The sequence below is a fragment of the Petromyzon marinus genome, chromosome 66 (assembly GCF_048934315.1).
Source record: "Petromyzon marinus isolate PM22_M1 ecotype Great Lakes invasive population chromosome 66, UKy_Petmar_22M1.pri1.0, whole genome shotgun sequence".
Classification (NCBI taxonomy): Eukaryota; Metazoa; Chordata; class Hyperoartia; order Petromyzontiformes; family Petromyzontidae; genus Petromyzon; species Petromyzon marinus.
Genome location: NC_133732.1, coordinates 10,896,219 through 10,910,078, shown reverse-complemented (window position 1 = coordinate 10,910,078; position 13,860 = coordinate 10,896,219). Strand labels below are relative to the sequence as shown.

The window sequence follows — 13,860 nt, the reverse complement described above, 5'->3', positions numbered from 1 at the left end:
AAAGTGGCCCCTCGGGATAGAGTCATCATGTTGGGTGACTTCAATACCCGAGTTGGTCATGATGCTGGCACCTGGTCTGGAGTGATTGGAGGGCATGGGCCAGATCAGCTCAATAACAACGGTAGGAGGCTGCTAGATTTTTGTGCAGCCCATGGGCTTGTAATTACCAACACGCTGTACCGGCATCGGCGCATCCACACAACATCATGGATGCATGCCGGGTCCAAGCAAGAACATCTGCTAGACTACATAGTGACGGACCAGCGGATGCGAGCCCATGTCCTTGACACCAGGACCTACCGTGGAGCTGATCTGCCCTCTGACCATCGACTAGTCATCTGTAAGATGCGCCTGCCATTCTTCCACTCCGGTGGTGGGTGTACACCCAGGACCCCATTCCAACATAAAGTGGCCTGGTCTCAGTTATCTGATGAAAGTTGCAAGCGAGAATTTCATCATCGCTTGCGGCTGGGATTGGCATCGTCCCCGACTCCTCCTGATGTCGAGGGTAAATGGGCGAGGTTTAGGACTGTGACTCATGCAGCTGCAATGGCTGCTTTGAGTACGCGGTCCAGACCTCCCCAGAGACCCTGGCTGACAGAGGAGGTGTTCAGGATGGTTGAGAAAAAGCGACAGGCCCACTGTCATCGGCTACAGAATCCCCTATGTGTGTGTGGCTGTGTGTGTCTGTAGCTATGTCTGTGTGTCTGTAGCTATGTGTGTGCCTGTGTGTCTATGTGTGTGTGTGTCTATGTGTGTGTGTCTATAGCTATGTGTGTCTATGTGTGTGTGTGTATCTGTGTCTGTAGCTATGTCAGTGTGTGTGTGTATCTGTAGCTATGTGTGTGTGTCTGTGTGTATCTGTAGTTATGTGTGTGTGTCTGTGTGTGTCTTTAGCTATGTCTGTGTGTGTGTGTCTGTGTGTGTGTCTGTCTGTGTCGACATCATTACCACGACTACAATGGTCCAATGAAGGCGACACAACGCCGTCTCTGTCTCAGCGTTGTACCGTGCTCTGTCTGTCTCAGTGTTGTACCATACTCTGTCTGTCTCAGTGTTGTACCATGCTCTGTCTGTCTCAGCGTTGTACCATACTTTGTCTGTCTCAGCGTTGTACCGTGCTCTGTCTGTCTCAGTGTTGTACCGTGCTCTGTCTCAGCGTTGTACCATACTTTGTCTGTCTCAGCGTTGTACCGTGCTCTGCTTCCACGGCCCATGCCGACATACACAGAGGAGGTATAAAGTGGCGAGGCTAAAATTCACACTCGGCATCACCATCAACATCAACAGCAGCCTCACCCACCACGTGGCCTCTCTCTCGCCCGCGGGAGTTGAGGTCACGTGGCTGTAGTGGGCGGGGCGACCTCTCGCCTACTGAATATTCATGAGGCTGTTGAATATTCATGAGGCGCTCTGCAGAAAGCATAATTAATATGCATTAGTTGCATGTTGAATATTCATGAGGTTACATCGCGAGACCCATCATTAATATTAGTTAGGGTGTCGAATATATGTTGACGAAATTAATTCAATACCCATTAGGGGCGTTTTAATATGAATGAATGTGGTCTTATATATAGAGAGGAGCGGTCGCAATGATTAATATTCATTAGGGGTGTTTAGATATTAATTAGGGGGCGGGGAAATATATATATATATTTATTTATTGTGCCAGATTCATGAATATTCATTAGCCTCACAGAGTCCTGCGGGTCGATCCTAGGGCTCGATCTGGGGGTGGATTTGGGGCTCTCAGGCGCTAGGGGGCGTCTCGTGGAGCTTAAGGTGAGCCTTCAGGTTGCTCGAACTGCTGAAGCGCTTGGAACAAACCTGGCGGGGTGGGGCACAGAGTGGGGAGCACGGGGAGGAAACGGGCGCAGGAGGAGCGGAGGCGCAGCGGTTAGCACAGCGCCGGGACACCACGTGGTCACTCACTCGGTCACTCATTCAGTCACTCACCCATTTATCCACTCACCCACCCACCCACTCACCTACTCACCCACCCACACACTCATCCACCCACCTACTCACCCACCAACACACTCACCCACCCACACACTCATCCACCCACACACTCATCCACCCACACACTCATCCACCCACCTACTCACCCACCCACACACTCATCCACCCACCTACTCACCCACCAACACACTCACCCACACACTCATCCACCCACACATTCATCCACCCACACACTCATCCACCCACCTACTCACCCACCCACACACTCATCCACCCACCTACTCACCCACCAACACACTCACCCACCCACACACTCATCCACCCACACACTCATCCACCCACACACTCATCCACCCACCTACTCACCCACCAACACACTCATCCACCCACACACTCATCCAGCCACCCACCCACGCACTCACCCACCCACCAACTCCCCCACCCACCCAATCAACCACTCACTCACCCATTCACTCACCCACCCACCGACTCATCCACCCACCCTCTCACCCACCAACTCAGCCAGCCACTCACTCACCCACCCACTCACCCACCCACTTACCCACTCACCCACCAACCCACCCACCCACCCAACCACCCACTCACTGAATAACCCACCCACTCACCTACCCACCCACTCACCCACCCAACCACCCACTCACTGACTAACCCACCCACTCACCTACCCACTCACCCACTCACCCACCAACCCACCCACCCACCCAACCACCCACTCACTGACTAACCCACCCACTCACCTACCCACCCACTCACCCACCCAACCACCCACTCACTGACTAACCCACCCACTCACCTACCCACTCACCCACTCACCCACCAACCCACCCACCCACCCAACCACCCACTCACTGAATAACCCACCCACTCACCTACCCACCCACTCACTCACCCACTTACCCACTCACCCACCAACCCACCCACTCACCTACCCACCCACTCACCCATCCACCCACCCTCTCACCCACTCACCAACCCACCCACTCACCTACCCACCCACTCACCCACCCACTCACCCACCCACCCACCCACTCACCAGGCAGGGGTGAGGTCTCTCCCCCGTGTGGACGAGCTGGTGTTTCTGGAGGTGAGCCATCTGCGTGAACCTTTTGGTACAGAGCGAGCATCCAAAGGGTCGCTCGCCGCTGTGCACTCGGAGGTGAGCCTAGAGGGGGTGGGGATGGGGGCGAGTGGGGGGGAAGGGGGGATGGGGGTGGGTCGGTTGGGGGAGGGCAATCACACACACAAACTCACTCACACACTCACTCACACACTCACTCACACACTCACTCACACATTCACTCATACACTCACTCACAACTCACTCACTCACAAACTCACACTCACTCACACACTCACTCACACACTCACTCACTCACTCAAACACTCACTCAAACACTCACACACACACTCACACACACACTTACACACTCACTCACACACTCACTCACACACTCACACACTCACTCATTCACTCACAAACTCACACTCACTCACTCACACACTCACTCACACACTCACTCACAAACACACTCACTCATTCACTCACACACTCAACAACAACAACAACCGCCATTCGCCACTAAGTGGCGGTGACGTCACCACGACGCTTGTGCCAGGACATGTGCACCTTGAGGCCACGTGAAGTGTCGAACGCCCGCTGGCAGGAGGTCACGGGGCAGACCCAGGTGCCACGGGTCGACTGACTGAGATGACTGGCTGATGCACCACCTGTGCCCCCTACTGTGCCAACCCGCTGTTCTTCAGCCACCCGGCGCTCCGCTCGTTGTTCTGAGCGTCGCTCCTCCGCCCTCCGTTGTTGTTGAAGGGCGACTGCCTACAACTGCCCTGTAGCGTCCTTCACGAGCCTCCTCCACAGAGGCCGATCTTGACACCGCTGGTACCAGTCATCGGCAAGTCCACTCAGCTCCACATCCTCCTGTACCACATCACTCCATTTCTTCTCTAGCCCGTGCCGCGCCCGTTTAGCCCCCTCGATCCGGCCGAACAAAAGCTGTTTCGGCATGCGGTGGCTGGGCATGCGGGCTACATGACCCAGCCATCGCAGCCTTGCCTGCCGGAGGAGCTCACCGATGGGACCGTGCCCAGATCTTTCAAGGATTTGTGAGCTCCTGACACAATCCAGCCTGATTAAACCCAGGATGGATCGTAGGCAGGCCAGCCTAAATGTTTCTAACCAGCGAAGATGTTCCATTAGGGGGTCCATATTTCGCAAGCGTAGAGAAGGGAGGGAATGACCGTGGCTGAGAAGACCTGAAGCTTAGTGCGGAGTGACAGACCAGGTAGCTTCCACACAGCATTACGCAACCGATGAAAAGATATTGCCGCTCGACTGATTCGGAGTGAGACCTCTGCTGTTAAACTGGAGCCGGTCATAAGCACACTGCCCAGGTATAGAAAACTCTCCATTCTCTCCACAACTGCCCCATCACCGATTGGGAGTTGTGGGGTGGAGTGTCCGATGGTTCAAAAGAACCAGGCAGGTGCTTAGTTTTAGTGGGGCTGATGGTAAGGCCCCATCTCTTAGTAGCATGCTCCAGTCTCAGCAGCAGCGTCTCCAACTCCTCCTCTGAATGAGCAGCTATTACCAAATCATTGGCATACATAACGTGGTTGAGCAATAGGGAGCCATCCCTTGACCGCACCCGGGCATCGATCAGCCTCCCATTATATCTGTACCATATGGAAATTTACCCGCTACAGCTATTGAAGGTTTCACGAACTACGTGGTGGAAATAGATGTTAAATAATGTGGGAGCCAGAGGACATCCCTGTCGCACCACAAGGTGTACAGGGAATGGCTCTGACTCCCGGCCACGTAGTTTTACCCGGGCCCGTTCACCATCATGAAGGTCCTTAATGATCGTGAGCAGAGGGTCAGGTACTCCAAAAGCACGAAGAACAACCCAGAGTCCAGGCCTACTGATGGTATCATAGGCCTTGATCAGGTCAATAAAGCAGAGATGTAGGTCTTGCTGGAATTCCCTACACCTCTGCTGTAGCAGACGGACAGAAAATATGGCTTCTGTGCAGGACCGCCTTTTCCTGAAACCGCATTGGGGCTCCGCAAGTTCCACACTCGCACACACACTCATACACTCACTCACACACTCACACTCACTCACACACTCACTCACACACTCACTCACACACTCACAAACTCACACAATCACTCACTCACACTCACTCACTCACACTAACTCACTCACACACTCACACACTCACCTCACACACTCACTCACACACTCACACACACACTCACTGACACACTGACACACTCACTCACAAACTCACTCACTCACACACTCAATCACACACTCACTTGCTCACTCCCTCATTCACTTATTCGCTCACCGACCCACCCACAAATTCATCCACACCACGCATCACCCACTCACCCACCCACTCACCCACCCACTCACCCACCTAACCACCCACTCACTCAACGACTCACCCACCAACCCACTCACAAACCCACCCACTCACTCACCCACCCATCACCCACTCACCCACATAACCACCCACTCACTGACCGACTCACCCACCCACTCACTCACTCACCGACCCACCCACCAACCCACTCACTATCCCATCACCCACTCACCCACCCACTCACCCACCTACCCACCCACTCACCCACTCACTCACCGACCCAACCACCAACCTACTCACTATTCCATCACCCATCCACTCACCCACGCACTCACCTACCTACCCACCCACCCACTCACTCACCCACTCACTCACCGACCCACCCACCAACCCACTCAACAACCCACTCACTATCCTCACTCACCCACCCCACCCATTACCCACCAACTCACCCACCCAGCCGCTCACCCACCCACCCATTCACCCACCAATACACCCACGCACTCATCCACCTACCCACCAACTTACTCACCAACCCACCCACCAACCCACTCACCAACCCACCCACCAACCCACCCACCAACCCACCCACTCACTCACCAACCCACTCACCAACCCACCCACCAACCCAATCACTATCCCATCACCCACTCACCCACCCACCCACTCACCCACCCACCCACTCACCCACCCACTCACCCACTCACCAACTCACTCATTATCCCATCACCCACTCACCCACCCACTCACCCACTCACCCACCCACTCACCCACTCACTCACCGACCCACCCACCAACCTACTCACTTTCCCATCACCCACTCACCCACCCACTCACCAACCCACTCACCAACTCACTCATTATCCCATCACCCACTCACCCACCCACTCACCCACCCACTCACCCACTCACCCACCAACCCACTCACTTTCCCATCATCCACTCACCCACCCACTCACCCACCCACTCACCAACCCACCCACCAACCAACTCACTAACCAACCCACTCACCCACTCACCCACTCACTCACCCACTCACTCACCAACCCACTCACTATCCCATCACCCACTCACCCACCCACTCACCCACCTACTCACCCACTCACTCACTCACTCACCCACCAACCCACTCACTATCCCATCACCCACTCACCCACCCACTCACCCACCCACTCATCCACTCACCAACCCACCCACCAACCAACTCACCAACCAACTCACTCACCAACCCACCCACCAACCAACTCACTAAACAACCCACTCACCCACTCACCCACTCACTCACCCACTCACTCACCAACCCACTCACTATCCCATCACCCACTCACCCACCCACTCACCCACCTACCCACCCACTCACTCACCGACCCACTCACCGACCCACTCACCGACTCACCCACCCACTCACCCACCAACCCACCCACTATCCCATCACCCACTCACCCACCTACTCACCCACTCACTCACTCGCTCACCCACCAACCCACTCACTATCCCATCACCCACTCACCACCCACTCACCCACCCACTCATCCACTCACCAACCCACCCACCAACCAACTCACCAACCAACCCACTCACCAACCCACCCACCAACCCACTCACTATCCCATCACCCACTCACCCACCCACTCACCCACTCACCCACTCACTCACTCACCCACTCACTATCCCATCACCCACTCACCCACTCACCCACTCACCCACCCACTCACCCACCCACCCACTCACCCACTCACCAACCCACTCACCAACTCACTCATTATCCCATCACCCACTCACCCACCCACTCACCCACCCACTCACCCACTCACCCACTCATCCACTCACCAACCCACCCACCAACCAACTCACCAACCAACCCACTCACCAACCCACCCACCAACCCACTCACTATCCCATCACCCACTCACCCACCCACTCACCCACTCACCCACTCACTCACTCACCCACTCACTATCCCATCACCCACCCACTATCCCATCACCCACCCACCCACTCACCCACCCACCTTGAGGTTCGACAGCTGACTGAAGACTCGACAGCAGACGTTGCATTCGTAGGCCAGGCGACCGCTCCTCAGTGGCAAGGGGTAGGGGTGAGCGCTCCTCGGCCTCCTCGCACTCAGATCCAGAGCGGCATCCTCACCACCACCACGCTCACCACCACGCTCACCACCACGCTCACCACCACGCTCACCAGCAGCGGGAGCGAGGCTCTGAGTGTCCGACTCGCTCCAGTGGACGTGGTGATGATGATGATGATGGAGGTTGTGGTGATGTTGCGGTGGTGATGGTGGCGATGTCGGTGGTGACAGCGGTAGCAGCGGCGGCGGTGATGAAGTAGAGGATGGTGGAGGCGTTGGGCAGAGGGGCAGGACGATGTAGGTGGGTGGTGGTGACGGTGACGGTGGTGGTGGTGGTGCCGCTGAGACGGTGGTGGTCCAGGTGGAATCGGGACAGGTAGCTTCTCTCTTGGGGGCGTGGCCCCAGGGGGCGTGGCTCCAAGCGGTGACGCGGCTGCAGGGGGTGTAGCTCGGGGTCGGGATCTCCCGCTCGGAGGGATGGGAGTCAAAAACTCCCGCCCACAGCAGCTTCTCTGTGACGCAGGCGAGGTGGGCGTGGCAGAGACACGGACATGGTGAGTGGGTGGACGGGTGAGTGGGTGGGTGAGTTGGTGGGTGAGTTGGTGGGTGAGTGAGTGGGTGGACGGGTGAGTTGGTGGGTGAGTGGGGGGGTGAGTTGGTGGGTGAGTGAGTGGGTGGACGGGTGAGTTGGTGGGTGAGTGGGGGGGTGAGTTAGTGGGTGAGTGAGTGGGTGGACGGGTGAGTTGGTGGGTGAGTGGGGGGGTGAGTTGGTGGGTGAGTGAGTGGGTGGACGGGTGAGTTGGTGGGTGAGTGGGGGGGTGAGTTGGTGGGTGAGTGAGTGGGTGGACGGGTGAGTTGGTGGGTGAGTGGGGGGGTGAGTTGGTGGGTGAGTGAGTGGGTGGACGGGTGAGTTGGTGGGTGAGTGGGTGGGTGAGTTGGTGGGTGAGTGAGTGGGTGGACGGGTGAGTTGGTGGGTGAGTGAGGGGGTGAGTTGGTGGGTGAGTGAGTGGGTGGACGGGTGAGTTGGTGGGTGAGTGGGGGGGTGAGTTGGTGGGTGAGTGAGTGGGTAGACGGGTGAGTTGGTGGGTGAGTGGGGGGGTGAGTTAGTGGGTGAGTGAGTGGGTGGACGGGAGAGTTGATGGGTGAGTGGGGGGGTGAGTTAGTGGGTGAGTGAGTGGGTGGACGGGTGAGTTGGTGGGTGAGTGGGGGGGTGAGTTGGTGGGTGAGTGGGGGGGTGAGTGGGTGAGTTGGTGGGTGAGTGGCGGGGTTGGTGGGTGAGTGGGTGAGTGAGTGGGTTGGGGGGGTTGTTGGGTGAATGGGTGAGTTGGTGGGTGAGTGGGGGGGTGAGTTGGTGGGTGAGTGAGTGGGTGGACGGGTGAGTTGGTGGGTGAGTGGGGGGGTGAGTTGGTGGGTGAGTGAGTGGGTGGACGGGTGAGTTGGTGGGTGAGTGAGTGGGTGGACGGGTGAGTTGGTGGGTGAGTGAGGGGGTGAGTTGGTGGGTGAGTGAGTGGGTGGACGGGTGAGTTGGTGGGTGAGTGAGTGGGTGGACGGGTGAGTTGGTGGGTGAGTGGGGGGGTGAGTTGGTGGGTGGATGAGTGGGTGGACGGGTGAGTTGGTGGGTGAGTGGGGGGGTGAGTGAGTGGGTGAGTGAGTGGGTGGGGGGGGTTGGTGAGTGGGTGAGTGAGTGAGTGGGTGGGTGGGGGGGTTGGAGGGTGAGTAGGTGAGTTTGTGTGTGAATGGGTGGGTGAGTTGGTAGGTGAGTGGGTGAGTTGGTGGGTGAGTGGCGGGGTTGGTAGGTGAGTGGATGAGTGAGTGGGTGGGTGGGTGGGTGAGTTGGTGGGTGAGTGGGTGAGTTAGTGAGTGGGTGGGTGGGTGAGTTGGTGAGTGAGTGGGTGGGTGAGTGGGTTCATGGGCTAGTGGGTGGGTGAGTGGGTGAGTGAGTTGGTGGGTTAGGGGTGCGTGGGTGAGTTGGGTGGGTGAATGGGTGGTGAGTGAGTTGGTGGGTTAGTGAGGGAGGGAATGAGTTGAGTGGGTGAGTGGGAGGGTGAGTGGGTGAGTGAATCGGTTCATGGGCTAGTGGGTGGTTGAGTGAGTGGGTGAGTGGGTGGGTAGGTGAATGGGTGGGTGAGTGAGTTGGTGGGTTGGGTGGGTGAATGAGTTCATGGGTGAGTGAGTGGGTGGGAGGGTTGGTGGGTTGGTGGGTGAGTGGGTGAGTGAGTGGGTGGGGGGGTGGATTGGTGAGCGGGTGGATGAGTGGCTGGGTGGGTGAGTGGGTGGGTGAATGGGTTGGTAAGTGGGTGGGTGAGTGGGTGGGTGAGTGAGTGGGTTGGGGGATTGTTGGGTGAGTAGGTGAGTTGAGTGGCTGGGTGGGTGAGTGAGTGGGTGGGTGAGTGGGTGAGTATTTGAGTCTATGGGCAGTGTGAGTCCCTGGTGAGTCTGTGGTGAGTGGGTGAATGGGTTGGTAAGTGGGTGGGTGAGTGGGTGGGTGAGTGAGTGGGTGGGGGGTTGGTGGGTGAGTAGGTGAGTAGGTGAGTTGAGTGGCTGGGTGGGTGGGTGGGTGAGTGGGTGAGTATGTGAGTCTATGGGCAGTGTGAGTCCCTGGTGAGTCTGTGGTGAGTGGGTGAATGGGTTGGTAAGTGGGTGGGTGAGTGGGTGGGTGAGTGAGTGGGTGGGGGGTTGGTGGGTGAGTAGGTGAGTAGGTGAGTTGAGTGGCTGGGTGGGTGGGTGAGTGGGTGAGTATGTGAGTCTATGGGCAGTGTGAGTCCCTGGTGAGTCTGTGGTGAGTGGGTGAATGGGTTGGTAAGTGGGTGGGTGAGTGGGTGGGTGAGTGAGTGGGTGAATGGGTTGGTAAGTGGGTGGGTGAGTGGGTGGGTGAGTGAGTGGGTGGGGGGGTTGGTGGGTGAGTAGGTGAGTTGAGTGGCTGGGTGGGTGAGTGAGTGGGTGGGTGAGTGGGTGGGTGAGTGGGTGAGTATGTGAGTCTATGGGCAGTGTGAGTCCCTGGTGAGTCTGTGGTGAGTGGGTGAATGGGTTGGTAAGTGGGTGGGTGAGTGGGTGGGTGAGTGAGTGGGTGGGTGAGTGGGTGAGTATGTGAGTCTATGGGCAGTGTGAGTCCCTGGTGAGTCTGTGGTGAGTGGGTGAATGGGTTGGTAAGTGGGTGGGTGAGTGGGTGGGTGAGTGAGTGGGTGAATGGGTTGGTAAGTGGGTGGGTGAGTGGGTGGGTGAGTGAGTGGGTGGGGGGTTGGTGGTTGAGTAGGTGAGTAGGTGAGTTGAGTGGCTGGGTGGGTGGGTGAGTGGGTGAGTATGTGAGTCTATGGGCAGTGTGAGTCCCTGGTGAGTCTGTGGTGAGTGGGTGAATGGGTTGGTAAGTGGGTGGGTGAGTGGGTGGGTGAGTGAGTGGGTGGGGGGTTGGTGGGTGAGTAGGTGAGTAGGTGAGTTGAGTGGCTGGGTGGGTGGGTGAGTGGGTGAGTATGTGAGTCTATGGGCAGTGTGAGTCCCTGGTGAGTCTGTGGTGAGTGGGTGAATGGGTTGGTAAGTGGGTGGGTGAGTGGGTGGGTGAGTAGGTGAGTTGAGTGGCTGGGTGGGTGAGTGAGTGGGTGGGTGAGTGGGTGGGTGAGTAGGTGAGTTGAGTGGCTGGGTGGGTGAGTGAGTGGGTGAGTATGTGAGTCTATGGGCAGTGTGAGTCCCTGGTGAGTCTGTGGTGAGTGGGTGAATGGGTTGGTAAGTGGGTGGGTGAGTGGGTGGGTGAGTGAGTGGGTGAATGGGTTGGTAAGTGGGTGGGTGAGTGGGTGGGTGAGTGAGTGGGTGGGGGGTTGGTGGGTGAGTAGGTGAGTAGGTGAGTTGAGTGGCTGGGTGGGTGTGTGAGTGGGTGAGTGGGTGAGTATGTGAGTCTATGGGCAGTGTGAGTCCCTGGTGAGTCTGTGGTGAGTGCTTCTAGAGGTGTTGTGGTGTAGATTCAGCCACCCACGCACCTAACTGGTAAACACGAGGGAGGGGGTGAGGGGTGAGGGGGAGGGGTGAGGGGGCTGGCGGGGGGGGGGGACTTTAGGGGATTTCCCCATCATCGTCGTTCCGGGGTCACGACCTCCACTGGCCGTTAGCAGGCCGGGGCAGCTGGGGGAGCATCAGATGCCCGGCCTGGCTAACAAAAGGCGCTTGGTGTGTCGGAGAGGCTATCTGGGGGATCTTTGCCTTTGTCGCACGCACACAGAGACACCATAGAGACGTGGAGACACACACACACACACACAGATACACACACAGATACACACATACACAGACACACACACACAGATACACACACAGATACACACATACACAGATACACACAGATAGATATACAGACACACACAGATACACACACAGATAGATATACAGACACACACACACAGATACACACACAGATACACACACAGATAGATATACAGACACACACAGATACACACACAGACACACACATACACAGATACCCACACAGATAGATATACAGACACACACACACACAGATACACACACAGATACACACATACACAGATACACACACAGATAGATATACAGACACACACAGATACACACACAGATAGATATACACACAGATACACACAGACACACACAGATACACACACACACAGACATACACACAGACATACACAGACACACACACAGACACACTGACAGACACACACACACAGACACAACAACAACAACAACCGCCAGTCGCCACTAAGTGGCGGTGACGTCACCACGACGCTTGTGCCAGGCTAGGTGCACGTTGAGGCCACGTGAAGTGTCGAAGGCCCGCTGGCAGGAGGCACACGGGGACAGACCCAGCAGGTGCCACGGGTCGACTGACTGAGGTGGCAACCACCACGCCCGACCGCCTTTGTCTCCCCAGTGGCGAGGTTCAGTTCGCCTCTCGGTGTGGTGCGTCCACTGCCTCCTGACTCACTCAGTTTGAGGATCATCGCCGTGACGGGGAGACACGCGGGGAGACACGCTGGGTCCTGGAGACAGACAGGGAGAGAGTTAGACACGGGGAGACACGGGGAGAGAGACACGGGGAGAGAGACAGACAGGGAGAGAGACACGGGGAGAGAGACACAGAGACACGGGGAGACACGCTGGGTCCTGGAGACAGACAGGGAGAGAGTTAGACACGGAGACACGGGGAGAGAGACACGGGGAGAGAGACACGGGGAGACACGCGGGGTACTGGAGACAGACAGACAGGGAGAGAGTTAGACACGGAGACACGGGGAGAGAGACACGGGGAGAGAGACACGGGGAGACACGCTGGGTCCTGGAGACAGACAGACAGGGAGAGAGATAGTTAGACACGGAGACACGGGGAGATACGGGGAGAGAGACACGGGGAGACACGCTGGGTCCTGGAGACAGACAGACAGGGAGAGAGATAGTTAGACACGGAGACACGGGGAGATACGGGGAGAGAGACACGGGGAGACACGCTGGGTACTGGAGACAGACAGACAGGGAGAGAGTTAGACACGGAGACACGGGGAGACAAGGGGAGAGAGACACGGGGAGAGAGATACGGAGAGACACGCTGGGTCCTGGAGACAGACAGACAGGGAGAGAGTTAGACACGGGAGACACGGAGAGAGAGACACGGGGAGAGAGACACGGGGAGACACGCTGGGTCCTGGAGACAGACAGGGAGACAGTTAGACACGGGGAGACACGGGGAGACACCGGGAGAGAGACACGGGGAGAGAGACACGGGGAAACACGCTGGGTCCTGGAGACAGACAGACAGGGAGAGAGTTAGACACGGAGACACGGGGAGACACGCGGGGAGAGAGACACGGGGAGAGAGACACGGGGAGACACGCTGGGCCCTGGAGACAGACAGACAGGGAGATAGTTAGACACGAGGAGACACGGGGAGAGAGACACGGGGAGAGAGACACGGGGAGAGAGACACGGGGAGACACGCTGGGTCCTGGAGACAGACAGGGAGAGAGTTAGACACGGAGACACGGGGAGACACGGGGAGAGAGACACGGGGAGAGAGACACGGGGAGACACGCTGGGTCTTGGAGACAGACAGACAGGGAGAGAGAGAGTTAGACACGGAGACACGGGGAGAGAGACACGGGGAGAGAGACACGGGGAGACACGCTGGGCCCTGGAGACAGACAGACAGGGAGAGAGTTAGACACGGAGACACGGGGAAAAAGACAGACAGGGAGAGAGTTAGACACGGAGACACGGGGAGACACGGGGAGACACGCGGGGAGACACGCTGGGTCCTGGAGACAGACAGACAGGGAGACAGTTAGACACGGGGAGACACGGGGAGAGAGACACGGGGAGAGAGACACGGGGAGACACGCTGGGCCCTGGAGACAGACAGTCAGGGAGAGAGTTAGACACGGAGA

The 13,860-nt window shown here is 57.4% G+C and overlaps 1 protein-coding gene across 1 annotated transcript; it reads right to left on the bottom strand.

Annotated features, from left to right (window-relative positions):
- Positions 1–258: 258 nt before the first annotated feature.
- On the bottom strand, positions 259–12,460 carry LOC116957925 (uncharacterized). The gene is made up of 4 exons (XM_076054502.1): positions 12,408–12,460; positions 7,388–7,974; positions 3,020–3,148; positions 259–1,830 (listed from the first exon to the last, which is right to left on the bottom strand). Exons 1-4 carry the CDS (start codon positions 12,421–12,423, stop codon positions 1,753–1,755), a joined length of 810 nt encoding a protein of 269 aa, XP_075910617.1. The 5' UTR covers positions 12,424–12,460; the 3' UTR covers positions 259–1,752.
- Positions 12,461–13,860: the final 1,400 nt, after the last annotated feature.